At 53.3% G+C, this 12,262-nt stretch overlaps 1 protein-coding gene across 1 annotated transcript in view; it reads right to left on the reverse strand.

Moving 5' to 3' along the window:
* PADI1 (peptidyl arginine deiminase 1) overlaps nucleotides 1-11,949 on the reverse strand; it is a 31,383-nt gene extending 19,434 nt beyond the window's left edge. The window contains exon 1 of the mRNA XM_084787957.1: nucleotides 11,719-11,949. Within this exon, the coding sequence (XP_084644083.1) occupies nucleotides 11,719-11,810 (92 nt within the window). The 5' untranslated portion in view covers nucleotides 11,811-11,949. The remainder of the gene's footprint in view (nucleotides 1-11,718) is intronic.
* Between the last annotated feature and the right edge of the window lie 313 nt (nucleotides 11,950-12,262).

Below are 12,262 nucleotides of genomic sequence, written 5' to 3' on the forward strand. Positions count from 1 at the left end.
AGTGTGTCACTGTCCCACTGTCCTGCTAGCTCAGTTCCAGAGGGCAGCCAGTTTTGCCTAGTTTGCTACTAGACCCTTAGAGTGTGCTCAGGGCCCTCAGCAGATGTGTGAGAAGGAAGGAATGGATTTCCACCTTCTGTCAGCCCTCAGGGGTCTCTCAGGCCCATCTGCCCTGCAGTGGGGCAATGGTGCCCACTGATGTGGGTCCCACAAAGCATCTTCTCTCTGTTTGCCTGACACCCCATACTCTGCTGGAGCCCCAGGTCTCTTGGTTCTGGAGAGACAGGGAGCCATCAACCTGCTGGGCCCCTCAGCTGTTGGACCACTTGCTTGGGGTCCATTTGCAGCCACAGCTTTAGTTGGGGCAGACTTGGCCTATGGGGCACCCAAACTCAAGCAGGGTCCTGTCCTGGGGAGATGTACTTTCCATCACCTTGACAAACGCAAGCTCATTAGGCAGGTAGTGCAAAGCCTTCCTCCCTGAGAAGCTGCTGTCCTGAGGAGACATCAGAAGAGGGGGCCACATGTGCACTGGGGCCCTCCCAACCCATCAGCGCTCAGGGCTCTAGCATAGTGCTTCCCCGCTGATGAGGACACTGAAGACAAGTCCACTTACAGAGGTTGCCCTGACCACATAGATGAGGGGGAGGGGTCTACCTAGTCTCTTATTCTCCTGCCTCTACCCTTTCCTGGCCCCTGAGAATCACATCCAAGCACACCTCTGGAAAAGACCCTCCCACAGCCCTCTTCATAGTCATCCTGTGCCCACCATGTAACTGTCTTCATTGACAATAGCCATGATGGCCGCAATTCTGTCACACTCTGTGGCTCACCACAGGCCCACTCTACTGATAGGGCAGACACATAGGGGGAGGGCCAGAGCACCGTAAGCCCCCCACTCCCTTGATGACCCTCAGAGCTCCCATCAGTCTGTGCACCCGTTGCCATGGCAACCTTACGCATCCTATTCGCGCTCCTTCTTCCAGGTGTCTGCATCTTTTGATTTAGAGTCCTGTCCCCACAATGGCCATGTCCTTCTGAAGCCTTTTCCCCATGGTTACCTCCTGCCATTCTACTCACATGGCTTGGGGCCCCGGGTGCTCCTTCTTCCTCACTGGCCTTGAACTCACTCTTCAAGGATAACCTTGAATTCCTGAGCCTCCAGCCTTTGAAATGAACTGTTCAGATATTGGCGTGTACAAGACCTCTTCCCTTCTTGTTGGCTGTCACTCTGACCTTGTCCCTGGACAGTACCAGCTCTGAACCACCTGCAGTCTACTGCCCCCAGGTTTGTTTGTTTGTTTGTTTATTATTTATTTTTTTTCCAGACAGGGTTTCTCTGTGTAGCCTTGTCTGTCCTAGACTCGCTTTGTAGACCAGGCTGACCTCGAACTCACAGAGATCTACCTGCCTCTGTCTCCCAAGTGCTGGAATTAAAGGTGTGCGCCACCACACCTGGCTTGCTCCCAGGCTTTATTTGTCATCAGAGGCACTAGCACCCTTGACATCTCCTTACTTGCTTCTAATGTAGCTGCCTGCACCTGACCTCAGGCCTCTCTCTGGGGTAAGTCCCAGACACTGTGTCATTACTAAGAACCAACCAGCTGTGATCTGCCGTGCCAGCACCCACAGGGACCTTTCCTGAATCCCAGCACTCCCATGCCAGGCCCCAATCCCCTGGGCCTTCAGCACCTGGCCCTCTCAGCCTTCAAAGCTTTGGTCCCTGGGTGTATCTGGCTCAGCTTTGCCTATGCCGGCTGCTTGGCAACTCCCGCAGCTGCCAAGGCCAAGGCCCCACTCAACTTCTGAGCTGTGTACTAGAGACAATGGGTTGTCAGGGTCTGGGGACGCTGGCCTTGAGAATGACCTTTGACACTGCCTGACTGTTGAGCTTTCTTCCCCCACCCCCTCTGGGAACTATTGCCACTGTCACCTTCTCCTTCTCCCTGAGGGCAGATCGCCTATACCCTATCACACCTGGCCCCACCTCAAGCCTGTCCCTGGATTGGACAAGGGGTGTCATCTGGTTCCCTACCTTCCCTTCTCCTTCATACCCAACTAATGTAGACTGCAGATGTCACCCGCTTTGATAATCACTGCTCCCCTCCCTCTCACCTACCTGCTGGGCAGCCTCTACAAGGTTCCCACCCGGGTACCCCATGGCCTCTGGAACACCCCCACCTCCAGGCCTCAGCCCTCCTCCCCTACTGAGGCTACTAGAGTCGCTCCATCCCTAGACCTTTATCCCTTTTTCTTCAAATACCACCCTCAGGGGGCTGTGAGCTCCCAGGGGCTTTCCTTGCTTCCCACCACCCCCCTGCACCCCCACCCCCACCCCAGCCTCACCAATGTATCCTTCGCTGCCCTACCTCCAGGCTCTGGTGTAACAACTTTCTGGGGACACTTATATGCATACACACTTATTATAATATTCATCAACATAAACAAGGTATACCCTACAATCGTCCCGCAGTTTGTCACTCCTTATTGGCGAGTGCCACGTAAAGTCTAGAGAACCCATTCCCACTGTTTTCCTTGAGGTAAGGAGTAGCCTCCTTGGAGTGTGACCTCTGGTCCCTTGGTTTTTCTCCACAGAGCCACATCTAGGGCCCGTGAGGGCTCAGAGGTGGGGGGCCTGGGGGGAAAATGTTGTAAAGTGTGCTTTGATTGGTGGTTGCTGTTGCCAATCTTCTCCACAGAGGCTAAGCCCCACCCCCTGCTGCCCCCCCCCGACTGCTGCCCCCCCCCCCAGTCTGCCTGCACACTCAATCAAGGTGCTCCTGCCTGCCTGCCTTCTGGGGACATCTGTCTGAACTGCTGGAGGTAGGGAAGTTGGGGTTCAAGCACCTCATTTAGTGAAGTTTGTGATACTCTTGACCTCATCTCTACTTCATTCACAGCAACCCTCTCAGGCAGGCGTTTCTGTCTCTATTTCATAGGTAAATTCATCTATTTTTCTCAGTGAGGTGAACCTCCCTCAGCCACATAGCAGGGAGCAGCAGCTATCCCCCATCGCACCCCTCCCCCAGCCATGTGGGCTGATGTTACAGGGAGCATATCCCGCTAAAAGGAGGGATGAAATCACACAAAAGGATGTAGGAAGGACATGGAAATGGCGAAGTTTCCCTGCAAGCTCCTCAGAGGGTTTCCTTGTGAGCAAGGCTAGGGGACCGAACAGGAAAACCACCGTACCTGTCTCTGTCCCCAACCACCCACCTGATCCTCTCCAGGTCAGTACAGGCCAGAACATGGTGACTGTGACTTTCTGGTTCCGAGAACAGTGAGCATATACTCTGGGTCACAGCCGGTCACCCGACCCTCCCATCCCCCTACCCTCCTATCCCCTGCCCTCCTACTCCTCCATGCCCCCCATCCCCGCCCCCACCCCTGCCTCACCTTGGCCAGCCCCCATCAGGACCAGACTCAGCCTGAGCACTCCCCACACCTTTTCCTACAGTTACAAAGCATTTTCTTCCGCTAGGCTGCAGCCCTCCACCTAGAAGCCCTGCAGCTAGGAAGCCTGCCTCCTGGTCTCAAGAGGAGGACAACGAGGAGGAAAATGACCTCTGTGTCACCTACTCACACTTGGGCATCACCAGGACCTGGGGCAGGAGCTGGGTAGGGAAGGCTTGTGAGAGGCCTGCGCTGGGCAGTAGTGGCCCTGAAGAAGCAGGATGCACATGCCGTCTCAGACACTAAAACAGGGAAGGCCACAGGTCCAGGTGGCTGGGAGCTGAAGACCGGTGGCAGGCCAGACAGTGTCACCCACTGGCAGTCTCCCAGGCTGGCCTGGGCCCCCAAACTCTCTGACCCTGAGAGCCAGTGATGCTCCTTTTAGAGCTGCTCGAGGCTCAACATGAACACCCTTGTTGCTCTGCGTGGTGCGGGCATCACAGGACACAGTAAAGCATGGCACCTGGAAGAGACACCATGGTCCCTGCTCTGCTCTCTGACTATTTAAGCCAGCCACTTGCAGAACAGGGGTAACACCTGAGTTTACAGAGCAGAGAAGAAACCCCCAAGAAGTCACATAGGGGGCTACACAGCACAGAGATGAGATTCAAGCCGAGAGCATGCCCACTGGCCTGTCCCCACTCCTCATACAGACAGACCCTGCAGCAAATAGAGTTCCCAGAGATCAGGATCTCCTGTGGCAGAGTTTACAGAACCTGGAATCAGGCAAGCATGGGTTCAAATCCCAGCCCCGGCAGTTGCCAGCTTTATGACTTCAGGAAGTCTCTCAATCTCTCTGTGTCTTAGTTTCTTTGCAACATGGAGACCATCGCCTTCTCTGCCTTGCAAGCTCACTGTGGGAGTTCACAGTCCTATCGTGCGAAGCACTTTCACTAGGTTCCATGGCCACGGCTGCTAAGAAAGGTTCTGAGAGTTGTGGACGAGTGAGCATCACACAAGAGGAGAGTCAGAGACCCATGGAGGAGAATGCGGCTGTGACCCATTCACTCTCAGAAGACCAAGGACCCAGACTAGGTGTGCCTCCCCACAAAGTAGCATTTACAGGGTGCTGATGCCTAAGATGCTCGCATGCAGGACACAGAGGTAAGGGGATTAGGAGTTCAAGGCTAGCCTGGATTATGTAGCAAGAACCACTTAAAATAAATAAGCAAATAAAACCAGGGACTGGGGAGACGGCTCCATTAGTAAATCCTTGCAACTATGAGCACCAGAATTCAGTGCCCAAAACTCACATTAAAAACCTCAGCTCTGTACCAGCCAGCCTTAGGACCTCCACCTGAATGAACCTCTCAAGCCACTAGGCAGCTTTGTAACTGCCCTGGAGCCTCTTCCAAGTCTTGGACCAAGTAAAAATAAAGCCTTTTGAAACAGAAAAAAAAAATGTGCATTAGCTGGGTGTGGTGGCACATGCCTTTAATCCCAGCACTCAGGAGGCAGAGGCAGGTGGATCGCTGTGAGTTTGAGGCCAGCCTGGTCTACAAAGCAAGACCAGAACACCCAAGGCTACACAGAGAAACCCTGTCTCGAAAAACAAAAACAACAACAACAACAACAACAACAACAAAAATCTGCATTAGGGGCTGGAGAGATGGCTCAGTGGTTAAGAGCACTGTCTGCTCTTCCAAAGGTCCTGAGTTCAATTCCCAGCAATGACATGGTGGCTCACAACCATCTATAATGAGATCTGGTACCTTCTTCTGGTGTACAGATGTACATGCAGGCAGAACACTGTATACATAATAAATCTTCTTTTTTTAATCTGCATTAGGCGAGCAGTGGTGGCACACACCTTTAATCCCAGCACTCGGGAGGCAGAGGCAGGCAGATCTCTTTGAGTTTGAGGCAAGCCTGGTCTACAAAGTGAGTCCAGGACAGCCAGGGTTACACAGAGAAATCCTGTCTTGAAAAACCAAAAACCAACCAACCAAACAAGCAAACAAACATTCAAGGCCAGCCTGGTCTACAAAGCAAGTTCAGGACAATTAAGGCTACACAGAGAAACTTTGTCTTGAAAAAACAAACAAACAAAACCAGCCAAACAAAAACAAAACAAACAAACAAATTAAAAAACTGGATGTGGGCTGGAGAGATGGCTTAGTGGTTAAGAGTGCTTACTGCTCTTGCAGAGGACCTGGGTTCAATTCCCAGCACCCACTAAGCAGCTCACAACTGCCTGTAACTCCAGTTCCAGCGGATCTGATGCCCTCTTCTGATCTTCTTGGGTCCTGCATGCATGTAGTGCACACACACACACACACACACACACACACACACACTCCTTCCCTTATCACTCATAAGAATAAAAATAAAATAAATTCAAAACCTGCATGTGGTAGCTCATACAGCCAGGAGCCGGCAGGGAGATCCCTAGAGATCACTGGCCAGAGTCGATTCTAATTAAGGAAATATATCTAAGATTATTCTCTGGCCTCCACATGCACATGCACATGCACATACAGGGACACACACACATACACACACACACACACACACACACACACACACACAGAGCATCCAGTATGCACACACACACACACACACACACACACACACAGCATCCAGTATGCTGTCTTTCAGTGAGTCCCCACAGCAGGCACAAGCCAGGTGGACTCAGTGCAGCAGAGCTCAGAAAAGCAGGGGTGAGTGTGTGCTGAGTGACAAGGCAGGGGTGTAAGCAGGTCGCTCTTCAACCAGGTTTGGGGTGGGGGACACTCAGCGGGAAGGTGCCACTCCAATGCCAGCCAGCCTGTGTGCTCTCCCTCTGTTCCCCTTTAGCTGTTTGTAGCTGACAGGGGTCAAGAAGAGCCGTGGCTGTCCCGGCACCATATGTACACGTTTCCCTAAGGCCTGCACCACATGGGCGTGGCTGTGACCTCTCCTTCCCAGAGATAGAGATCGGTGGATCACGGGCAACACCCTGTCATTGCTCAGTGTAGGCTGCCTGGCAAGCCCAGGAGGATGGATGGCCCAAGACAGGCAGCCTCCCCACAGTGGATACAGGGGGCTCAAGTGACAGCTGTTATGCCTTATTCTTCGTAGCAGAGGAAAACTGGAGCCTGAGACCAAAGCACCCCAAGACAAAAGGCCCTGATTTAAAGTCAGTGCAACGAGTCATATTTCCTCTTGCCAAAGTAGACCTGGGGCCTGTGGGTGATGAAATTCCTCATTAGCAAAATGGGAGACCTAAGGATGCCAACTGTACAGGCACACAATAGGTGACGTCACCCCCACTCAGCTAGCCTGAGAGAAAGCGAGCTCAGAGAGCCTAAGTGATTGGCTCAAGGTCATCACACAGCCCGTAAGTAAGGACCAATGAGACCCCCTCGGCTATCCTGTTCTCAGAAGCCACTAGATTGGCTACCTCTGGGTGCTTTGTCCTATCTGTGCAGCCCGGCAAGTGTTGGTAGGAGTGGGGGAGGGGAGAGTTTAGCCTGCCTATCTCCTCACTAAGTCCAGAGGTTGGGCCCCCCACACTCATCCATGTCCTGAACACCTGGCTCACAGCATGCCTGCCCCTCTGCAGAGTCCCCTGTAGGGTTAGTGACCTATCTTCCCTCCAGCCCAGATAATACTGGGCCAGAGACCTAAGCTAGGAACATTTCGGTCGGATGTATGTCCCCAAAGGGCTCGGTGGAAGCAATTTGCTAGTAGTGTTTCAAGTGTTGAACCCTAACACAGAATGACTGCGGTCGGTCCTGCTCTGGGGCCCAGGGTGCACTTGGATGCCTGAAGGAGAGAAAAACCTGATTTTTTTTTTTTAAATGATCCCAAGTATGGGATTGGCATGGCCTTGTGAGAGAACAGGTGAGGTTAATCCACTAGAAAACCACCACTTTGTGTGGGGGCTTGATTGCTGCCAGCTGAAAAGATCCCATGAACGGACTGTGGGAGGAGCTACCTAAGTGAGCCCAGGACTGGAGGTGAGATTTTTGGAGACTTCGGATAGTTTTGGCTGTTCGTTGCTGCACTTCGGAGATGCTTCTAGAGAGGACTGCTCGAGGGAAGGCTTAGGGGCTCTGGCTCCTGCTGAGGTTCTGGGTTCTGGTTACTCCAGCTTCCAGCAGAAGAAATCTTGCTAACTACATCAGGAGAATCATTCCTCGGAACTGATATCCTTACGGTTTTGCTATTGTGTCCGATAATCCTCTTTTACTATTGTTTTGGTTAGTCGGGTTATAAGTGGCATACGCTCGGTTAATAAGTTATAATAAAATATACTGGATAAGAAAATTGAGCCTACAGATGCCCAAACAGAGATCTGTCTCTTCTTTGAGGCTAAGTTTGTCCATGTCCTCAGGTCCCAGCTTTTTCTCAGTGCTAGTCCCAGGCTTCAGTGGTACTGCCTAGCAGCTTTGCTTTGGCCTTTCCCTCTTGGAGCTGGCTTCCATCCCTATCCCCTCCAAGTGTGCAGGGTCCTCTTGCAGCTTGGGAATCTCCCCAGCACACACATCCTGAGGAGGGGGGCAGGACCACAGGTGGAAGGCACACCCACCAGGAGGATGCTGAGAACCCAAGAGGAGAGGACCCAAGGAACAAATCACAGACCAGAACCCAAGTGACAGAAAGAAGAGGCCTGGTGGTGTCAGAGAGATGGACCTCCCCCCCCAGGCAGCTCAGCACAGTAGGTGGCAGCTGGCACTGAGGGACTATGTTTGTGGAACCGAAGGATCAGAACTTTGAGGTCAATACCAAGACCCGGGCTTCCATTTTGGCGGCACTGGGGATTGAACCAGGGCCTCCCGAACACTAGGCACATGCTCTGCTACTGAGCTATCTGTGCCCCACCCCCCAACCAAGTCTCTATTTACCTTTAATTTTGAGACAGAGTCTCCCTCTGTTGTCCAAACTAGCCTCGGATTTACGGGTCCTCCTGCCTCAGTCCCCTGTGGGGTTAAGTGGTAGAATGACAGGTTGTCCCCACGTCCTGACCGATGCCAACACTTTATGCTGTGAGGATGCCCACTGTCCACTCACTGTCCCACATCTGATAGCTCTCAGGCCACCAGGGAACCCAAACAGGGCTTCCTCTCGCTGGCCTCATATAGTCTGGGAACTCAAAGATGTAAGCATTTGAACGTCACCTCCAAATAAGGGCATTCTTCCTTCTGCAGGTATACAAGGACAACAGGCTGGAGCGGTGAGAGAGGGCGCCCAGCCTGGTCCCAGAGGCGCCTGCAGCCTGTCAGTCCCTCGAATTAGGATCTCTTCAATCCTATAATTACTTCCCTGGCAGCCCAGCCCAGCTCTGCCTCCCAGTGTTCTAGTGAGCGCTGAAAGCCCTCATCTATAGCCAGCCAGACACACTGCGGGGCATTGCTGGTTCTGGAACTCAGGAAGCCCAGGGGATGCTCAGGCCTGGTCCTTCCTATAGCTCATCAGAGATGCTCATGGTGCCCCATGTTTCTGCACCCTAAATCCCAGAGCTGAGGATCCTGTTTTGCTTTGTGGAGAGGGAAGTGAGAGTGTTGATGTAGCCCACTGGAGTGAGTGTGTCAGGGTTCTGAAGTAGCCTCCTGGGAATAGGAGTCAAGGTGGTGAGATAGCCCACTGCAGGATAGGCATCAGAGTACTGAGATAGCCCATGAAGACACTGGGGTAAGGGTGCTGAGATAGCCCAGTTGGGGGACAATCTACAGCACCTGCTGAGTCTGGTTACCCCATGACACACAATTAACCCCACATAGCAACATTTTTTTTCCAGATAGCCAGGCCATGTGTCCCCTGGGGGGTTAACCACTTCCTTTGATGTCACCTTACGCACCCACCATCACCTGGAGGCTCAAACTCTGGGCAGCTCAGGTGACTGGCACACCTCATACTTGGGGGGGCCTTCCCCAGTCTTATCAGCAAGCAAGACCAGTTCTGAGCCCCTTGGTTGGCCTCATCTGGAGCCAGTCACCAAGCAAAGGGGCGGGGGAGCCCCAAGTTCATCACTCATCATCAACTGTGGCCTGGAACCAACCCAGCCCCTGGGGGAACCTCAGGCTCCTAGAAGCCTATCCAAGGTACCTTTCGCCACTGCCACTGCCTTCTGGTCCTTCTCATGTCACAAAGCCAACTCCTGTGCCCCCCCAGTAAACTCTGGGTAGCTGTGCGGCTGGTCACCACTCAGGGTAGAGAGTGATACCTCAGCCTCTCCGAAAGCCACTTCAAGGGACAGCTCATCCAAGGCAGCTCCCTCTGTTTTTTTTTTTTTATCTCGGTTGGCAAGACTGAAGGGTTCTAAAGGCTTGGTGCTCCTACCACATCCCCTGTGCTGTCTTTGGAAGAACAGATGTTGGGGGGAGGGGTGCCTGCAACTGGCACAGCCCCTCAATCACCTACCAAGGAAAGGGTTCTGCACATGTGTGTCTCATTTACCCCTAACCCACGATGGTGGTACTATTGCACCCCCACTGACTCCCAGAGACAGAGCCAGGCTCACAGACGGGCAGTGGCAGGCCCAAGCTCACACAGCCAGGGACCTACAGGACCAAGAAGATATACCAGCTGCTTACGTGACCTCCACACCTTAGAGGGTACCCTGTTCATCCAATCAGCATTCAGAGCTCAGGGCCGCGAAGAGCCAAGGACTCTGTAGGTAAGCTCCCTGCCTAGCACAGTACCGTGGTTTTTTTTAGGACCATAAGACGTACCCAGTTTTTAGAGCAGTAAAACGAGAAAAACAATAAAAATAGCAATCGGGACCATAAGGCACGCCCTAATTCTCCCCCCCACCCCACACACTTCTGGTGGCAGGGAAGTGTGTCTTCTGGTCTGAAAAATACGGTAACACGGGACTGAGGTTTCAAAGAACCTCTCAAAACAACTTTGTTCCTTGGTGAGAGCAGGGTCTTGGAACCAGGCATGTGGGACCCATAGGCTCTCCTTCCCTGACATCAGGGTCAAATCAGAACGGCCAGATCCACACTGGTCTCAGGTGACCTTCAGCTAAACTGGAGGCTGAAGGACACTGTTCATGCCACCACTAAAAAAAATTTTTTTGGGGGGTGGGGGGCACTGGTCCCAGAGTAGAACATTTGCCTAGGATGGGTAAGGCCCTGGGAAGTACCAAAACATTCTCTCTCTCTGGTTTCTTTCCCTCTCCCTTCTCCCGACTCTCTCCCTCCCTCTGCTCAGTGGACTCGGTGTTCATTAAATCTGGAATCCTATGCTGAGTGGGCAGGAATGGCTATGATCCCACCAGCCACATAGGTCTGATGAATCCAGCCTGACCTCCGGTCCCCAGCAGTAGGTAGTCAAGTCCTGGCCTCTAGAGCTCACATCTGTTCCTCTCATCCCTGTCACCGGGGGCCCTATACCACTACTTGGAAAGAAGACAGGAAACATCAGTAGGGTTCAGGCAGGCAGCAGGGACAGCATTCCCCGACCTGGCTGGACAGGCACAGGGAATGAACCCCAAAGGTGACCTGAGTTCAGATGGTGCCTGGGACTCCCCAGCCCCCAAATCACTAGATAAGACACCCCACCTAGAGCTCCACAGGCCCCAGAGATCACCACAGACAACTTTCCCAGTGACCAGGTAAACAACAGAGGCTGCACCAGGTCCCCACATCCCTCTTCAAGCAGAGCCACAACTGGGGAGATTGGGGTCAACAGGGGAAACTGATGTCATGGCTATCTTATTTAGATGTCACTATCGCCACTATCACAACCGCCATCATGGCTGCTGTGACAGTCACCATCACCATCGTCACTGCCACCATTATCATCATCACCATCATCATCTCTTGCCAGCTGGAGTCCCAGGCTTTGCTCCAGAATTGCTTCTTAGATTAAGTCATTGAGTTATCCCTTGGCCACTCCCTCTTAATCCCAGTCACTCTGGTTGTCCCTGGCTGGCCTCCAAGGGTCAAGATGTCACATGCACACCCCTAACCGCAGAGAGGTGGAAAATTGGCAAGGCACGGAGGGAGGAAGGGGGGAGGGGGAGGGGGAGGGCCCAACCCTCTTCGCTGGCTCAAGCCCTAGTTCCTTCTACTGCTCCATTTGAAGACTGGCATGTGGAACCCAAACAGAGCTTGGTCCCAGGACGCAGGGTCATCTTTTGAGGACACCCTCACCCAGGGATTGGACCCAATGCTCTGCCCCCAGTGCACCTGAACAGACCCTAGTCCCTTCCTTCCTGAGCTCTGAAGCCAGCTCCACCTTCAATGATGTACAAACCCCATCCTGCCAGCATCCTCTTTTGCCTGGGGATCCCTCACTCCTAACCTAAGCACAAGAAAGCATCCCAGCTCGTACCTGTAGACATCCACCAGCGTCTCCACGCCTACCACACACACAGCATGAGTGGGCTTCTTCAGAGACAGCCGTACAGCTCGCCGTGGGGCCATTCTGTGCCCAGATCTCAGCCTCCTGGTCGGGTCAGCTTGGGTGCCCAGCAGCCACAAGCCCCGGCTGCCTCCCAGGCTCCCCAGCTTTTCTTGGGGACACCCGGCTGCCGGGTCGGAGCGTGAGTTCTGATGGGCTGTTGCTCTCTCTCCTCCCTTTTAATTTCACCTTGCAACCTGGGGAGCCTGCCTGAGCCTAGTCCCCACCTCCTGGCACCACGCCCAGTCACCTAAGTCACGGGCTGTCAATCTAGGAGGCAGGGAGGGAGGTGTCTAAAGCTCTCTGGGGATGTGAAGAAGGCCTGAGCATAGTGGGGTTCAGCTGCCAACAGGAAACTCAGGGGGAACCTAGCCTTCTCACTTGTAGATGCTCAGTGCCTCAGCCCACCCAGTGATAGCCTTTCTGAGGGCTCGCACCAGGTACCAGCTAAACAACTCGTAGATCTGGTCCAATC

This window comes from Acomys minous (assembly GCF_964271855.1).
Source record: "Acomys minous genome assembly, chromosome: 6".
Lineage (NCBI taxonomy): Eukaryota > Metazoa > Chordata > Mammalia > Rodentia > Muridae > Acomys > Acomys minous.